At 41.1% G+C, this 18,409-nt stretch overlaps 1 protein-coding gene across 2 annotated transcripts in view; it reads right to left on the bottom strand.

Annotated features, from left to right (window-relative positions):
* Positions 1–18,409, bottom strand: part of kidins220a (kinase D-interacting substrate 220a) — a 44,923-nt gene that overhangs the window by 20,808 nt on the left and 5,706 nt on the right. For both annotated transcript variants that reach the window (XM_020590894.1, XM_020590895.1), the window contains exons 5-23: positions 17,099–17,197; positions 16,591–16,689; positions 16,258–16,356; positions 15,844–16,041; positions 15,622–15,720; positions 15,202–15,300; positions 14,896–14,994; positions 14,548–14,725; positions 14,260–14,424; positions 13,928–14,107; positions 13,209–13,374; positions 12,757–12,908; positions 11,908–12,008; positions 11,616–11,801; positions 11,346–11,486; positions 10,253–10,490; positions 9,981–10,072; positions 7,047–7,191; positions 6,237–6,399 (exon numbers count right to left, since the gene is read on the bottom strand). In XM_020590894.1, coding sequence (XP_020446550.1) covers positions 6,237–6,399; positions 7,047–7,191; positions 9,981–10,072; positions 10,253–10,490; positions 11,346–11,486; positions 11,616–11,801; positions 11,908–12,008; positions 12,757–12,908; positions 13,209–13,374; positions 13,928–14,107; positions 14,260–14,424; positions 14,548–14,725; positions 14,896–14,994; positions 15,202–15,300; positions 15,622–15,720; positions 15,844–16,041; positions 16,258–16,356; positions 16,591–16,689; positions 17,099–17,197 — 2,699 coding nt within the window. The remainder of the gene's footprint in view (positions 1–6,236; positions 6,400–7,046; positions 7,192–9,980; positions 10,073–10,252; positions 10,491–11,345; positions 11,487–11,615; positions 11,802–11,907; positions 12,009–12,756; positions 12,909–13,208; positions 13,375–13,927; positions 14,108–14,259; positions 14,425–14,547; positions 14,726–14,895; positions 14,995–15,201; positions 15,301–15,621; positions 15,721–15,843; positions 16,042–16,257; positions 16,357–16,590; positions 16,690–17,098; positions 17,198–18,409) is intronic.

Here is an 18,409-nt window from a genome sequence, read left to right as displayed (position 1 = left end):
CTGATTCATGCCTGAGTCACCACCGCCAAACACCTGAGGGATGGCGGAACGACAATGCAGCAACACGCACTCAAATGGAATCAGCAGAGGACCGGTTTCACTAACACGGACAGTCATGTGGGACCCAGGGGGCTGTGTATATGAATCTTTGTGCCCACTACCTGAGCCTTCTCCCTTGGAGCAGAAGCATCACTTAAGGCTTTGAATACACCAGAGAAATGGACACACCAATGCTAAAATTCATCTAGCAGTAAGCCTGCTGCTATCTGGTCTGATCTTCTACTGTATTCTCTTACTTTAATTCCTTTACTTCCCTTTTACCTTTCCTGAGACTGGACTCTATTCTCTCTTTCTTAATGCCCTTTCTCATCTTTTCCCACCTCTCTCCCTGTTCAATCTTTATCTCACACCTATCATACTTTTTTCTTTGTCTCTATCTTTATAAGCTCATCAGTCGGGTGTACTCTGTCAACACGCTGGTTTGTAGACTCAAAGCTGCTGTCCTATCAGTGACAGAGCCAGAACACTATTGAGGAATAGGTGCCTTCACACCAGCTTTTACAAATGCACCCATGTTTTCAGGCCTCTTGGCAAACAGCAGTGTGATGAGCGATCGAATTACCAGTTTTACGCCGTCTTCCACTGAAATATCTCCTGGAGGGATTTAACACAGTGACAATGGGCTCCCTCAGAGGACGCAGAAAGAAAGAAAAACTATTTTTGAGCATTTGCCATGCATGGAGATTACAGAAAGTGTCACAAATGTGATGGGAATTCACATGAACAATAGGCTGGGTGGCAAAGAATAAAGACTTTGCATTTCAAGGCAGGAAAAGTTCACAAGTAGTCATTATAGAAAAAGAATAGGATCTCAACATGTTTTCAATGTCCAGATATTAAAGAGCTTATTAAAGGATTCCACATAAAGGGAATCACCCACACGAGCTTTGGAATGGCACTTTTATCCCGGCACATAATTGCAACCAAATTACAATAATTGTGCCAATTAAAGTAATCCTCAATGAAGAGAGTGTCATCTTAATGTTTCAGTACTTGGGATAAGAGTCTCTCTAATTAAGACTGAATTGCCTGGCTACATATTCATTCCGAGTGTGATTAATCCAAGTTAAAAAAAAGAAAGAGAAAAAAGTTTTGAAGTGTCTGAGAAGTGCCTTAAACTAGGAAGGTCTCTGAAAGGGAGGCTGTGAGGTGGCTGAATGCAGCGTCAGGCCAATAAAACAGAGGGGAGGAGACAATGAAAGGAAGAGAGGAACAGTTCATTCTTCACAAGCTGTGAGTAAAAGCAGCAAAGTGCGTCAAGAACTGGGGATTGTTTTACATACAAATGCTGGCAAACACAGTGACACTGCAATGAACAGCACTTCGAAACACTGCTTTCTTACCTGACAACAATTTGTCTGCTGTCTTTTGCCCCCTGTGCTGTGTAAACGTGTGCGTGTGCATATGTGTGTTTGTTGAATACAGCCTGCATCTGAGGGCCTGATTAATTACACTGATTCTCAGAGGACTTGGGGGTGGCATATGTTCTTGCACTGGTGTGAGAACTAGCTGGTGTGCATGCGTGTGTGAAATAGTGTGCATATGTATATGCGTGTTGCATATGTATCCTGCACACTAGTTTTATCTGTGATCTGAGGTGTGTGCATGCATATATACAATCACAAATGCTTGTATGTGTGCTGATGTTAGCTACAAAATACGTGCTTTTAACCACAACTCCTGTGTCTGTGCGTCTATATGTGTATGACATGCAATAATTTGTGTGTATGTATGACTAGGTGTGTGTAATGAACAGAAGATTCAGGTGCAGTGCCAGAAACACACTCCTGAGTGCGGCGGGGGCATCCTGGCACAGATAGGGCACCAGATGTCAGAGCAATGCAGGAACCTGCTCAGTGGACCAGTGACACTTTTTTTTTTCCCCGTGCTGAAAATGGGATCTGGGTGTCCAGGGATAAACTTTCTGAGGTTCAACTGAACCCGCCCCATACATCATTAGATCCAAATATGTTAAGCCATTAACAGAGAACCCTACTTCATTTTCAAACAAATGAGCACCGACAAAAAGTAAATAATCTAATCATTAGATACATCAAGTGACACTGTTACGGGATGTTTACAGATTTCATTACACAGTCCTTAGCTGATCATGCCTCATACATCAATGCCTTTATTATGACGGCTTTACATATTACAGGAACTCAAACTAAACTGTAAGAAATGTTAGTGTGCATAAATTGCATGTCATCAAACATCTCACCGTTTCTTCCCTAAGCTGCCTCTACGCTTTTACAAAGATGTCAAGTCAGCACAGATCAGCAATGGGTTTGTATTTTTACATGGTGTGGCATCAAATTGTAGCCCACATTGAGTGGGCAGTGAAAAAGGGGCCATTGATTCTCAAGAGCTTTTCCTCCTACAATGAATTAATCTTTCTGTAAAATATCAGAATCTAGTGAATAATGCAAATTATATTATTTCAGCTCTACATGTCAGCATGACTTCTGTCTCAATGTCTAAAGTATAACAAAATAAACAGTGTCAGGTACAGCCATGCCTTGACATTACATGAGCAAATTTATTTAGGTCTTCATCTTTGAAGGGAACGGCTGCAATTTAGGTATGAGAGTTTGGATTTTTGGTTATTAAATTCACAAAACATCAACACACACCGCTGTGTTTTCATTCCTTGTGGGGACTTTACATTGACTTACATTCATTTCCTGTAGACTTATCCTAAACGTAACCATAACCACTATCTGCCTAATGCCTAACACCTGACCCTAACACTTCACCTAACTTCATCCTAACCCTAAACCATGTTGCCACCCTAAAATTCAGTGATTTGGCCGAGTCCCCACAGTGTGTTAACAGGTTTCGGTCCTCATGATGTAATACAAAGACACACACACTTCCCTGGGAGGACTACAGCCATTTTATGAAAGCTAATGGAGATCTAAATGCAGAATAAAAAAGTGAGTAAACTCTAAAAGGTCACAACAACAACAACAACCACCATGTGTCCAAAAGGAGTGCCTTTGAAAAACATCCAGAAGCCATAGTTACTTCAGTCACATGAAGTCACTCTACAGAAGAGCTTCCATTAAATGTAATGTAATGAGTCTAAACAGCATCAAGGAAATAAACATTCTAAAGCCCATTAACAGTCTCTGGAAATGGCAGGGCTGCTTTAAAGCAATAACCATGAAGCAGGTTTGCTATAGCCATTAAGTCTCTAATGGCAGCTAAAACAAGGACCAGCCAACTCCTGACAAGAGACGATACTGAGAAGGAAGAAATGATGTCTCTGAAAATGACAGCCACAAGGCTGCTCACTCCAAATTCAATTTGCTAGTGGTAAAAAAAACAGCATTCAAAACATGGATTTGGGGTTGTTAATTTGACAGCTACAAATAGGAGGGCTGGTCCCAAACACTTCTTGTTTTGTTTTCTGCTCAGTTTCTGCCAGCGTGCTGGGCAGGTCGTGACGCTAGCTCTCTGCTCGAGGTGCCATTTGTAATTTTTCCTGCACAACTAGTGAGACTAACTACGTGTGTGCAAGTTTGATTGCTTTGAGCCAGTATCTCTTACAGAGAGTGCCTTCTTTGTTACACACTTCTTTCCCCACTACCTTGCCGTAGTATAGGCAGCCTCCAGCCTTATTGTTAATGATAGAAATCACTTGAGGTTATTAACCGATTACACATTCTCCATCAGATTAGGAAGGCTGTACTGGTCTGCTTCTGCTATGGGAATTAGCACTGCATGTTTCTTTTCACGCCCTGTCCGGCAATGACATATCACATCCCTTCATGGACATTTGTTATTGCCAGGCAAGTTGCTAAAAACAGCTTTTAGCTGTTTTGAACACGTGTGTTTGTGTGAGATATGAGGAAGGTGGGCGAGTGTTTCTATTTTTTTCCTCTCTTTTATAGGTACATGCAATAGAAAGAGGCTGTCAACTTCATCACTGAGAGGCACTCTATATTATTCACACATTTCCATGTGGTGTAGCAGAGTCAGGGTTAATTTAGTTTTAATTTAACAGTCTAGATAGGACTGAGTTTATCTTCTGGCACCGAGCTGTATTTAAAAGGCTTTAGGCAAAGATAAACCCTGCCTTTTCATTTTTCACTGATGGAACTGGAAACAAAAATGATTTACAATATATAACATGTCTGTGTGCTGTGGCCAATCAAGCTTTAGCCAGCTTTACAAAGTAGAGAACAGAGGACGTGCACGCTGTCTTGTGACTGAGATGCATGGCGACAGTTGACCTATAAGGGGCTGACTCACCCTCACGTTCACTTCACCACTAATATATTCACTTAGTAATGCTCAAGGGGATGTGCAGTTCTGCTGTGTAAAAATGGCTGCACACAGCAACTCGTACACATGTACGCAGGCTAAAAAGCAAACAAAGAATATGTGTGAGGTCTGAAGCACGTTGGTTTTATGGTAACAGAATTAAGCAAAAAGATGCCTATTATTACATACAGGAAATAGTCAAATGGTTGAAGCTACAAAAAGAAGATGTGTGATATGTGTGCACAGCATGTGCTGTGCATGTGTGTATTCATATACACAAATTATAAGGTATGCAAAGAGAATTAGCTATTCAATTCTTAAGCAAACATACAGTCAGGAGAAGGGGCCCAAGGTTCTAGGAGGCCAGTGCTCATCCATTGCTAAGGGAAAATGACTGAATAAATCATTCAGAACAAAAAAAAAGGGACCTCAAAAGCTCTAGATCATAAGAAAGAGGAAGAACAGAGCAGAGAGACAGAAAAAGATACACAGGCAGAGGCCTGAGTCTTATCAGCAGAAGATCAGCGTAAGAGATAAGGCCTCTAGGCAAGGCGTTGTGTTTAGCCTGTTCGAGGCTTCCTGTCATCATCATTAAGGCCGGCTCTCTGATGACCACTGCGGAACAGAGCAGCCATTTGGAAAGACACCCAGTGAGGAGGAAGATAAAGAGAGACAGGACCATGGCTATATTAAGTCTAATGAGCAGTGTATGCACAATCCCATGCTGTGGTAAAGGCACTTGAATCCAGACCCTTTAGTAGATGTAGAAACGCTGCATAATTTTATGGCTGTGCTAGTCTCTCTGTTTTATTTGCCATAACAATTATGTCAAAAATATGGATATTTTCTTTTGGGTGTCCACTATACTTTAACATGACAAAGTTTTTTCCTGCATAAATTAACAAGTCAGAGATCACAATATCCAGCTTTCTGATGAAGAAGCTTCTCATTCCCTCCCACTATCTGTACATGTCCCAAGTAACACTTAGAAAGAATGGGAACTAATACTTACTGTCCTTTGAAAACCAAACAGCCAAAACCTAGTCTAATGAGGTGGTGGTTTGCCTTGGAGATGGGGGAAGGACAGTAGTCTGCTGAATCTACTGACTGGCTGACAGTAACTGTCTGTGACACTTCCCAGGGACAGAAGTCATGGGTGCAAGTGTATTGTGACAGAGTGCAACCTTTAAAGGCCAGCAACTGAAGCACAACAGCACCTAAACCCAGCAGTTCAGATTAATTTGGCCTCCTCTTCTTGTTTATGGTGAGCAGATCTAAAAGCATCCATAACCACAAACATAAAATGGCATACACACTCATATTATATACACAGACAAGATTTTCCCTTTACCACTCAAGTAAAAAAACATTTGAGCTTAAGCTGTCTCATGTGGCGCCATGGATCTAGAGAAGTCAGGGCTATACTGCAATACAGACATTTTCCTTGTGCATTATGATTAATTATAAAATCTGTCTTTCAGTTGCCAATTAGTGTGGTACTCACAGCCACTGGCAGTTAATGTGCCCTAGTGTATCCCAAATAGGAAACAAAATCCTCTAGTGCCACCTGCTGGTCGAAGTTACTTGCATTAGTATTTCAGAGTGAACAACAAATAATATGACCCCAACACTGAGACTGTGGTTTTTACTTGTTGATATATTTGGGGAGGATTTAAAGAGTTTTACTGAGAGAAGCTGGATGATTTGGCTGAATTCCTTTGCCACAATCTTCCATTGAGATAATTCACATTTTATCTGATGTAAAAAGTAGTCTCAGTTTGCCAATACTGTGCACCAAGTAAGATGAGAAGAACAGAAGGGAAGGAATATGAGACAGTATAAAAGTGTACTTAAGAATTCTGTACATCTTATACATAATAATTGTATCTGTCTATGTGTGTTTGTACCTCTCATAAATGGTCTTGAGGGTGACTTGGTCAGACACTCCATCATTCTCTTCCAGAAAGAGGATAATCCACGATGTCCTGTATGGCCATTCCTCTGTCAGGTTGATCCATGATGCCAGCCGATCCCAATTGAAGATGATCTGATTGGCCCGCAACAAACGACCTGTCAACAGTCGTGCAGAGGAGTTGCTGGTCAGTGTAATCATAATTTCCCTGAGAAAACAAGCATCTTAGAATTGTGAATCCCCCTGATGGTCAGTTAATAATCTGTCCAAAGCTCAAATGTCACTGAGATCCTTTCATACAGGACGATATTGTTGTTACATGACATGTTATCACACCCTGCAAGCATCTGACAGACTGTATGGGCAGGGTATAAACAAGCTAGTCGAGGTCTGCTATACTGCTCCTTAGTTCTGTTGCTCTTACATTATCTGTTAATGTATTAATACATTTGTGGGTGAACAAAAAGTCTCTGTTGTGTTGTCATTGTAATGAATAACTACTTGTAATGTAAACCTTTTTAAGCTTAATTCAAAATATGCTTCCCATTAAAATGCTTGTGTCAAAAGCATCACCTCTGCAACCATGTTAGCCTAGGAGCAAATACCATCAGTTTTGTTCTCTTCCAAATCCACTAATGTTTACCCAATGGCTGACTCAAGTTAAAAATCAACGCATTAAGAATGAGTGAGCCATCCGGTCTCCTTAAATAAGGTTAAACCACTTTAATTTAGCTGTAAAACAAACTGATTTACTCATGTTTTGAGATGAGGGTGGGGGTACAGCAGAGAGCAGCCTATTCTTTACCTGTGATAGAAACAATGTTGACCAGCCTCCTCATGGTCTGTGGGCTAATGTCACTGAACCAGTCCTCGGTCACCAGCAGTTTGGTCAGGTCAAAGGACATCTGTCTGGTGATGCTCCTCTGCATCTGGCGGCGCCGGTATGTGTCCTTAACAGACAGAAAGCATACAAAGACAACCAGAAAGTCAAGTTACCATGAGAGCATGAATGTTGACATCTTTGGATCCACCGTGTTTCCTGTTTCGCTTGTGATTTCATTGCAGCTTGTATCATCCAATCATGGCACCAAACATTAAGTGACAGTGAATAATCATATCAAAACTTTGAAAAGAATCAAGACTGCATCTTTACAGTGTATGATTTTATGTAGTATACAAGCAGGAAATGAAATGTGGGAACCAATACAAAATCTTAAAAAAAAAATTAGCTCTCTAAAGACAAATGTTAAAAGCAACAATAAGATAAACAACAGCATCACATAAATTTTGACCCTGGTAGTGGTCTGAGAACTTATGCACCACCGTGGCTGCAAGCTGTGCATCATGAGATAGGACAGCAGGCGTTTCAGGGTAAATATATGATCTCAGGCCATATCATTATAAAAACATAAGCCTGGATAAGCTGAAGCAAAGATGGATGGATCCAAACCCTATCCATGTTCAACAGTACATACACCCAGCTAGGTTATACATTCCTGGGATTATATTACTATCATCCTACAGTGTATGAAGTTGTTATTTCAGCATATCCATGACATTATTAATTTTTCACTAGTACATGAATATTTAGGGACTGTCAGGTTTACCCAGCAATTTAATTGTCTGAAAGGGTTTGAGTGAAAGCAATTGCTGTTTTCCGCCTTCACACTGTCATTCATCACTCCTTCCATACCTCCTCATGAGAAAACCATATAATTCTCTGTGACTGCAAATAAAAATCAAAGTGTCATTGTCCAAAGCTGAACAGTCATGACACACAGGCAAGCTACTGACACAGATCTACCAGAGAACATCTGTGAGGATATCAGACAGCTGTTATGGTCATGGGCCAAGGCAAGTCTTTTGGTTGACTTTGAAGTCATAACTCCAGTTTCAGGGCCTCTTTCTCAGAGAGATGGAACATATGGCCACTACCCAGCCAGGCCTGAAGCCGGTACAGGTAGCCCTGTGTGACTGATGTTCTGATCTACAGTATATTGATTCTTTTTTTTTTTTTTTTTAGATGACAGATTTTGTATTTGCTCACTACAATATAAACCAAAAATGGTTGACAAGTGGACAAGTGGTTGATATCTAAAATTGTTGAGTAGTTATGCTTTGTAAGAATTTAGCTTGGAAATAACAAATTTTTGTCAAATTCCAGAAGGAAAGATCGCTAAGCAAACAAAAAATAATAACTAAACCTCTGAGTGGATCAAATGTTTGCTTTGATACAACAAGATTCTTAGGTGAAGCATCAGGCTGGTGTTGTGTCTCAGGCAGTACAAGACATTTTTGTTTAACTAAGCCACTTGTTCATTCATACATCAAGCGCTTTGTTGTATACATCAGCCATATTCTCTACTTAAGTCAAAAGGTGTCATTATCTTTACATGTCAGTTTTTGCACACTGGAATAAAACATAGATGTTGAAAATTATATCCAATCAGCTCTTTTAAAGGTCATTTGAGTTCAGCACCTAAAAAAAACCATACAACTTTCTACATTTCAATTTGGAAGCAGAAAACTGTTTTAACAGTGTAGACCAGCATATTTAATTTACTTGTAAAGGTGTTTCATTTCATTCTAATCAATGGAATGCTAGAGACAAGCATAATGTCAACCCCAACTGGTGAAGTCACATGGAACTGGAGAGCCACTCATTCATTTTCCCCTCCTGCCCTCATTTTAAACTCCACTTGTAGAAAGTGGGCCCTCCTGCCAAGAGCTAGCTAGTGGCAGAGGGCAAATAAAAGAGCATCCCATCCAGTTATAAAAGGGCCAAAACCAATAACTGAGGGTACTAGATAAACCAAAGGTATAAACAAATGTCAAACAAACAAACAAGCGAGCGAGCAAGAGAGGGGGGTAGTGGCAAGGTCTTGCAGGGGGGGAGGAAAGCATCAGTGAGAGCAGCAGAGTCACTTAGCCTCCTGCCAGCAGACCTGGTGCCAATGTTTTGTCACAGGCAACCACTGCTGCTAGGCCTTGTCATTAGGCTGTGGCAACTCAGCAGGAGGAGTAAACAGCCATTACATCAATTACACCAGGAACCCTGACCACACACCGAGCACCTCTCTCTTTTCATCTCTGTGCGTCTCCTTCTATCCTCTGGCCTCTGAGCTGCCTGCCAACACCATGCCTGAACTGAACATCCCCTTCAGGGAGGAGGCTGAGAAGACAGAGCAGTGTCTTTCTAAAGCAGCATCTCTAACCCTAACCCAGTGTTTTCAATTTTAGGTGTGGCCCATTTTATTTTTGTTTGATTGTCAAGATATCAAGTATTAATTTTCAGTTTCATATTTCCAGATAACATAAATGTTATGGGAATGAGTGTGATTGGAAAACGCATTTATTTTACCCCATTCTATGTATTTCCTTTTCAATTTTGTATCAAAATCCTCTGCAATTTGTCTTCATGGTTGACTTTTTTGAATTGGTTGTTCTGGGTTATGATGGGGTGTGCAGTGTGTCTATTTACACAGTGCTTGCTATATCTAATTTGGACTTAAATGATCCTATTCTTCCACTTGTATTTCTATTATTGCCTGTCTATTATTATTATTACCATTCTTCCATCTAAAACTCATATTACATATCCAGCCATCTGAGCAGGGGGATCTTCTGTTTGGGTGCCATAGTAGGGTCAGGAACCACTGATGTGAAACTGTGAACTCCAACAAAACACTGTACATGACACTGGTATACACTAATAAATTTGGACTTGAACTGCTGTTACCCTGCGGTTTAGGGTGTTCTTGCTGCCAATCTTGACTTGATCTGGGCCCAAACTGTTCTGAGATAACTTCCTGTCCAGGTCTTCATTGCATCCTGGTAAGAGAGAGGTTGAGACAATGAAAATGACAGCTGACCGATGCCTGTGAATAACAAAAATGAACACCAAATATTAGATATCTCCATTCAAAAACAACTACAGCTTCTGAATCTGTCAATGGCCCAATTCTGATATATGTGTATATATCATATCATATATTAGTCTTTTTCCTTTACCTTCAGCAAGAAATACCTCTCCATTGGAGGCGGCTGCCATGCACAGCTTCTTGGCTTTAATGAAGCCTCTGCTGTTGAGAAATACTGGCAAGTGGACAATGTTTCTCATGTAGTCATGGCCGTTGATGTTGGAGTCTCTCAGCACGCTGTTGAGGTTTTGATTGATGGCTTTGATGATAATATGAGGGTCACTGGCAAAGATGGAGATAAAGGGGCCTTTGGAGAAGAGTACCCTCACCTGGAGTGAGAAAAGAACCATAGGATAGTCTGTAAAGGATGCCTTTTTAGTTATTCCATAAAATATGTTTTTTTTATGGTGTCAGACTGCCGTTGTTACTTTTAATGGGAAAAACGTCATTATTTATACAGAGCTTTGACATGGATCTGATATGATTCACTACACACTGATTCACTACATGACTCACTACACACTGTACAGTGTGTAGCACAATTTGAGTGGATTACAATATAATTAATCAACAACAAGGCAGCTAGAGGCAACAGTCAGGTGTAGTACTTAAAATTAATGACACCTGTGAAAGCTGACTGTCCTCGTGGTGTTGGAGATTTCCACTCGGCTAAATTAGGGACATTTGCAAGTGTCACAGGACATCGATTTGTGCTACGTGCATACAGTGTTTGTTAACCACTGGCCAGCATCCTCAGGCTTGCCCCAGAAGATGAAAAACCTCTGTCCCTACAGCAGCTGTCAGTACCATCACATAATGTCGGCATCTTTAACTCACATTATCTAGTAGACACAGCACGCTTACTATAAAAACATAAAGATTTAATTTTGCAATTTGTGTAGACTACAAAAAATGGATTTCAGAGTGCTGTGTCTGAATTTCTCTGAACAGAAAATGGTTTCACAGTGACTGAGAGTTGCCTGCAGAGATGAGAAGATTACATTAGCACACAGGAGGCTGCCATCTTCTCTGGGATTATTTTGCCAAATAATAACATTTGGCTAAAGGAAATTCTATTACAGCAGCTGGGAAGAAGAATCTAAACTTGGAGGAGAGCTGAGGCAGCTGGGAACACCGGGGTGGCTGCACTGCAGAGATGTGCATAAGCACGTGTGAACACATACTGTGTCCAGCATCTGCAGCACTTTGTCCTGCTCACAGGCATCCAGTCCGTCGATGATGACGGCCATACGCGTCTGGTTCTGGGTGAAGCCATCAATAGTTTTGGCCATTTTTGACATTAGCTCCACCTCATGCTTCAGAACCTGGTGAGAGGTGGGGAAGAAAAATAATAAACTAAAAGACATTTTCAATAATTAAGTGAGAAAGGAAACTGGCTGGATTAGGGACTACAACTTCAATTCCCTTTGAGTAGACGCAGTGAATTAATCTACCTTCATAAATCCTTCGCTCTTGAGTTTGTGCAAGTTGTTGGCAGCACTGTGCAGGCGTTTCCTCTGGGAGTTGAAGACAGAGTCAGCCACCTGCCACCAGGTCTTAATGTTGAGCAATAAGGCGAGGCCCACCACGCTGGCCATAGCTATTAGCACTGCATTTATAGTCAAGTTATCAGGGTCCACCTAGGAAATAAAAGCACTGAAACTGAATACTGGAGCATCCAGTGATCTACTGGTCAGAATACATACAGTTTGAACATAGGGTTCACAGTTCACTGATCTAACTCACCTTAAAAATGGCCAACAGTGCCAGACCAGTGATCAGGCATCCAACTGTCAAGGCAAACAGCACGAAGGACGGAACACAACATGTTTTCTTCCACTTCTTACCTGGGGTATTAGAAGAATGCAGGAGTACAAAATATTAGGAAAACATTTTTTCTTCCACTTCCTACACAGACTAGCTTTATGACTACCTTCACATGGTTGTTAATGAGGAAAACACCGGCTCAACAGTTAGTTTTAAGCACTAGCATGATTACAAAAGCACCATTATGCTTAAAGGAGTCCCATTCCCAACAATCTCATTTTGTACTGATGCAAGTAAATACCAATTACAAGAAATCCGATTAAGGGAAATGGTTAACTGTGCTGTTAAACAAGAATACATTTCACCTCTTTTTATTTTGGTTTTATTGTCAAGACAGACTGCAGGGCATTTCAATGTCACCATATGAAGACAAGCACTACTTAAAGTCTGGCTAAAGTAGAAATAAATGTGTTCTGAGTTTGTCACACCACAGTTTGTCACAGTGTGTTAGCTTATTAGGCTAAGCAAAGACCTAACTGTCGTGTTCTGTCCAGTAGAGCAGCTGTTATCTCCTCTTCTTCAAGGCTCTATTCCTTCACCAACTGTGGTCGGTTCAGACCAGCTCCAACACACTGACCGTTAATATGTTACTACTTTTGTCATTGTTTAATACTGAGGTAGAAGCATTAATTTTTTTTTTATTTAAAAACATAACTGTGGCTGTAAAGTTTTGTCTGTGTTCATATCGAGTCCCCATAAAAGCAAACGTAAGCATAGAGCTCTGTGCACTCTAGCTTTTACAACATTTCAGTGCTGAGATCCAGTCACCTTGGACCTCATCATTCTTGAAAACTCTGAAGAGTCTGGTGGCCATGAAGCCAAACTCCCTCTCGCAGGCATCTGAGAGTGTGGCAATCATCTCAGCCATAGAAGTCTCCCCTCCAACACTGGACAGGCGATTATAATCGGTGAACAAGAACCTGTGTGATGTGTGAGAAAGACAGGAGAATGAGTATTTCTCTTAGATACGCTGCAACCTACAGCTGAGTTTAATACTTATAATGAATGTAGTGTGGCAAACCAATTGTTAACAAATGCAGTGTTTCCGCTGGGAACATTCAAATGTGCAGCCACGCCAAACCTCTTTATACGCAGGAAACACTGAAATGTTCACATCTTTTGTCTTGGACCTGGGAGAGTGATACTGTAATATTACAGAAGAAAACTGCAGGGACTATAATGAGGGTATTTCTGTGCCTGTGTATATCTGTCACAGTCACCTGACAGGCAGTGCACGGGTAGTCTGCTCAGGAAGTTCAGGGGGGTTGACAAACATCAGTTTGAGCAGCAGCTCCATGTAACCGACTTGGCGTGCCAGACGGGTGCTGATGACCCATGCCCAGTTCCAGCTCTCCCTCTCACGTCGGCTTCCAAAGTACACCAAAACTGGACAGAGTATATGAGATGGTCAGCCAGGGAGTTTTCGTCTTTTTAGCATTTCACTGAGCTCACAATTCATAACATTAAGCTCTGTTCTCTATTTAAGTTAAGAAACTCAAGTCATCATCATGTTTGATACTGGTTGTGTAATGGCTCCCTCTAGTGAGCAGAGCAGTTTCAAAAGCATCACACAGAAAAGCATCACTTTGTATAAATGGGTAGTGCTTTTTTTGAATAATCCAAAGACTGTTTCAGGGCCCAATGTTAGTGGAGATTTCTACATTTAGAAGACCTATGTGTTCATGATATTTTTATACATCTTTAATAAAGAATTGTAATAGCTTTATACAAACATATGAATAAGCATTTCTATTTAATCCACTTGGAACTCTGTCTAACTGCAGACTGATGGATATATAAACACTTTGAGATTACTTTGAAACCCTCTCCCACCTATACTGCGATTCAACAATTCTTGATTGTACATCTAGCGAGATCTCTTTTTTGCAAGCCATGGTTCACATCAGCAGATGCTTTTTGTGAATAGCAACCACCTCACCAAAAAAGATGTAGAGGATGGTTAGGAGGGTGAGGGAGACGGCAATCGCCAGCTTGGGATTAACAGAAAAGCCCAGAATCACAGTGACTGAGCCGCAGAGTAGCAATGTGAGGAAGACCACCAGCCATGAGAATTGGAACAACGGCTCTATCTGCTGGCCCGCAAATGTCTTCATCTCATCTGGTGGACAAGAGGAGAAGAAGGAACAGGCGTCAGGACAATTAAATAACTAAAGAAACTGAGAAAAGCCTCAAACCCAATAAGCAAATGTCCACATTTTTTATTTTTCATCTTTGTATAAGATGGCTTTATGATGCAGTGGGATCACTTACCCTCTAGTTTCTTAAGAAGGAAAGACTTGCCACTACCCCACTGAGCATACAGGCCAACACAGATAGGTGGCTGCATGGTGGGCTCGCTCAGGATGTCTGCTAAAGCGCTGCTATACAGGTCATAACCCAACATGTCTCCATCTGACTCAGAGGGGGAAAGGTGCTCTGAGAAAAAAAAGTGATTAAGAAATGTAAGAATGCAAACATAGCGGTGTAGATGAAGATGGCAGGAGATAAAGGCTATACTCCATCTTTATGAAGGACATAGCATGGAGAAGAGGGTCTTACTGGCTCCAAAAATCTGTGTAAGGATGCTTTTCTGGTGGGTGCAGTCAATGTTGTAAGGTGTCTCTCCAGCTTTGTTGGGACGGTACAGGAGGCGGCCATCTTTAGGGTTCCTCAGAAGCAGCTCAGCCAATTTTCGGCTTCGTCCTCGGATGGCAATGTGGAGGGGGGTGTCTCCTTTCTGTGTGGAAAACAAAACAAACTAAATTGAAAACTGCTCACTGAAAACTGAACGGTAACTACTTATAACACAGCGGGCAAAAAATTATTCTCCAGGTTAATAATAAACTAAATGACGCCATTGAGTACATTCTGTACAAGCGCATGTCACGTGCGTGTGTTAAACTGTACCTTGTCAACTGCAGCCACCTTGGCTCCTTTATCAAGCAGCAGCTCCACTATCTCTATGTTCCTCATTTTTGTTGCTTTGATAAGTGGGGTCTCACCCTCCTACAACACAAACATATACAACATTTCACCTACACACAACAGTTTTTCAGAGAGAAAGAAAACCAAGGGTAATGTATATTGTTAATTCTTGTGGTCAGTAGCAACGGATTTCAGGAGTATGTTACTTTAGAAGTAACGTTTCATAAATTTAACATTAAATGTTAAGAAAGACTGTCTTTTACTTCTTTGCTTCTGAGGATGCCATACCTTGGTGCAGCTCTCTGTGTCAGGGTTACACTGCAGGATGTCTCTCACCATGGTAGCATTGCCTTTCTCCACTGCCCAGTAGAGGGCAGTCTTTCCATCCTGATACAGAAAGGACAAGGCAAAAAATTTCTTATTCATCTGAGAAAATATAAACTGTCAGAAATGCAAAAACCATATGCACAGTGTTGAAATAGCAGAATGCAGTATATTAGTATCACTATGCACAGTGCATCAAATTGTCTGTTTATGTAGCAGTAATACATTTTCACCCAAGCATTAAAGTTCACTTTACCAAGAAAAACAGAGCTAAATAAACAGTATTGAGTAGCAGTGACATTTTACACAGAGAATACAAGAATGCCTCCTGCCTGCTTTCAAACATCAATAAGGCAGCAAATACAATGGGAAAGGAGCGCCTACCTGGCCCCTGACGTCAATATCAGCGTATTTGTTCAGCAGAGCTCGGACTATCTCCACATGACCTCCTCTCACTGCTCCAATCAGCATTGTTTCCCCACTCTGAAAGAGAGAGAAGAGAAAAACAGACAGTGAGAGGCATTAACTTTACTTCATTCAACCACTTTACACAACCCTGTTGGTGTCAAACAGCAGGCTGGAAATGCTGCAGCAAGGATGCCTTACCCTGTCTGGGATATTGACGTATGTGCCAGCATCCAGCAGGTCTTGTACAATCTCTATGTGTCCATCCTTGGCAGCGATGGCCAGGGCTGTGTTGCCATCCTTATCAGTCATGTTAACATTTGGGTTCCTCTTCAGCAGCTCCTTGACAACTTCTGTGTAGCCACCTTTCACTGCCACAATCAGAGCCGTCATTGAGTTCTGAAAAAAGACAGAGACGCCACTTAGATTTCCAATTTGAAGGTCCCTTTAACACTAACATGTCAGCATGTTAACAAACTTTAAATTACATGTAGGTGTGAGTGTGAGCATGAATGGTTGTCCGAGTCAGCCCTGTGATAGGCTGGCCAGCCCCACCTGGTAGTGTTGGGTTTCTCTAGAATGCTACTAATAAGGGGTAAACTGCAGTCTAGTTACCGCTCCTTCCTGGTCCACATCAGCTCCGTTGGCCAGAAGGTGCATCACACTGTCATAGTGGCCCTTCCTGGCTGCCCAGATCAAAGGAGTAGTACCATACTGAAAAAAATAAGAAAATGGAGTGTATGTGATATGAGAGGCAAGAGATGATTTCGTTAACAACACAGGAATTTATAAATGATGGAAGGATAATAAGCAAAGGAAGAGCGAAAAAGGACTCTGAAACTTTAAGGTGGTTGTGGATTGTGTAATCCCTCAAGTTTATACCACTAACTCCATCATCTGTGTGATTAAAAGCAAGCAAATGATGAACATGTATCAGCATGTAGTTACCTTGTCTGAGCAGTTGACTTTGGCTCCGTGCTGCAGCAGTAGATGAACAATCTCTGCGTGGCCTCGACCTGCAGCCCAGATAATGGGGTAGACGCTGTACTGTTGGGCAGAGGACACGGGCTAAGTCATGCTGACAGCAACTGATCATCAGTGTCAGGCCTGCAGTTGTACTAATGCTTTAAGCCACCTCACATGAGTGAAACCGCAGGTGATGGGGTAGGCATCACACTGTGCAGCTGAAGAACAGGGCTGTAGTTGTGTTCAGTTTTTTTTTACTATAAAATTATGTTCACTGATATATACAACTAATGTTCATCACTTTATAACCAGTTAGTCAAAAGACTGCATTACACGCAATTAACTTTTCCTGTTCAACAGATTCATGTCATATACTGTAAACATACATAGTATCTGTGCAACTCTCAGTGCAGATATGAAGTAACAATGCCAACCATCCTATTACTATGGGGGGAATTAAGAAGGAACACAGTGTGTCCAGTCTCAGTACCTGACCGGTAATGTTGGGGTTAGCTCCTTTTTCCAGCAGCAGCTGGGCCACATCTGTGCGACCTTTATAGGCTGCCCACATGAGAGAATTCCAGCCTCCCTGAGTAGGATACATACACAGAACATAGGTGAGTTGAACAGAAACATTTTGATGACAGGACTACAGAATATCTCTAAATGTAGAATACAGTATATGGTATAAGTAATACAATGACATACAGGTATCATTTTATTGTAATAAAAAGCAAGTGTAACAATAGTATTAAATACAGTTCTTATAGGTAAAATCTTGACAGATTTTGTGGTAGGAATATGTGCTATTTACAGCTAGTGTGACACACTTTCCAGAGAGTATTCCAGTGTATTTTTTATAATCACACTGTGATGACTGGCTGTGATCTGTCTTGTGCAGCTTAGACACGCCTTGTGAGTCAGTTCCATGACGTCACAGAGGCCACGACTCTCAAAAACTTGAAGTTGTATGATCCATAATTAAATAACATCAAAAATGTAAATGTGTGTGTCAATATAGAAATTTTATAAATCTTTTACACCATCTACTCATGGTCACTGCTTGTCAGGAGCATTTTTAATGTTTCTAGCTGCTGGAAATGGTGATCTCATCTTGAGTTGGAACATCTACATCACAACAAATACTTACCAAACATGTTCAGCCCCCAGGTAATCAATATGTGCATCCCCTCTGCACAATGCCAATGCTCACATCAAGAATATACAGTACAGAATAGCTACTACAGTAAGTCCATCTGCCTCTGACAGGTCGTACTCCATGACAACACAGAGAGATAACCAGACCCCAGGAAATGGGATTACTACTAGAAAGAAGCCATCACACAGAACATAATATCATTTTATGTGCATTTATAGGCTAATGGATCATCCATTTCAACCAGCAGCAGGGGCTTCAAATCAAATAAAAACCATGAATATACATTAAATCAAGACAGCATAACTTCATATTATTTTGAATTGTATAAAGAACTCATTAAGAGTCAGCTTACAGAATAGGTTGAAGCCTGTTGTAACTCAGACCTGTGAAGTTTGCAGTTTAATGTTTCCATTATAGTCATAGGATTGACAGTGTGTCATCTTCCTCCATTTTACACCACAGTTTCTTTTTCTTAAGATCATTTCCTTGGCATTCAAGATATTTTTATAGTGGACAGAAAATAAGCGGACACTGTCAAAGGATGACATTCACAAGGCCCTGCACTGCAATTTTCTTATCACCTTCCCCTTTTCGCTGTTTCTTTCTAATTTCTGATTTAATATTAATATACAATTACTGACA

Source organism: Monopterus albus, unplaced genomic scaffold (assembly GCF_001952655.1).
Source record: "Monopterus albus unplaced genomic scaffold, M_albus_1.0 scaffold13.1, whole genome shotgun sequence".
In the NCBI taxonomy this organism is placed as follows: domain Eukaryota; kingdom Metazoa; phylum Chordata; class Actinopteri; order Synbranchiformes; family Synbranchidae; genus Monopterus; species Monopterus albus.
This window is presented reverse-complemented; position numbering and strand designations above follow the sequence as displayed.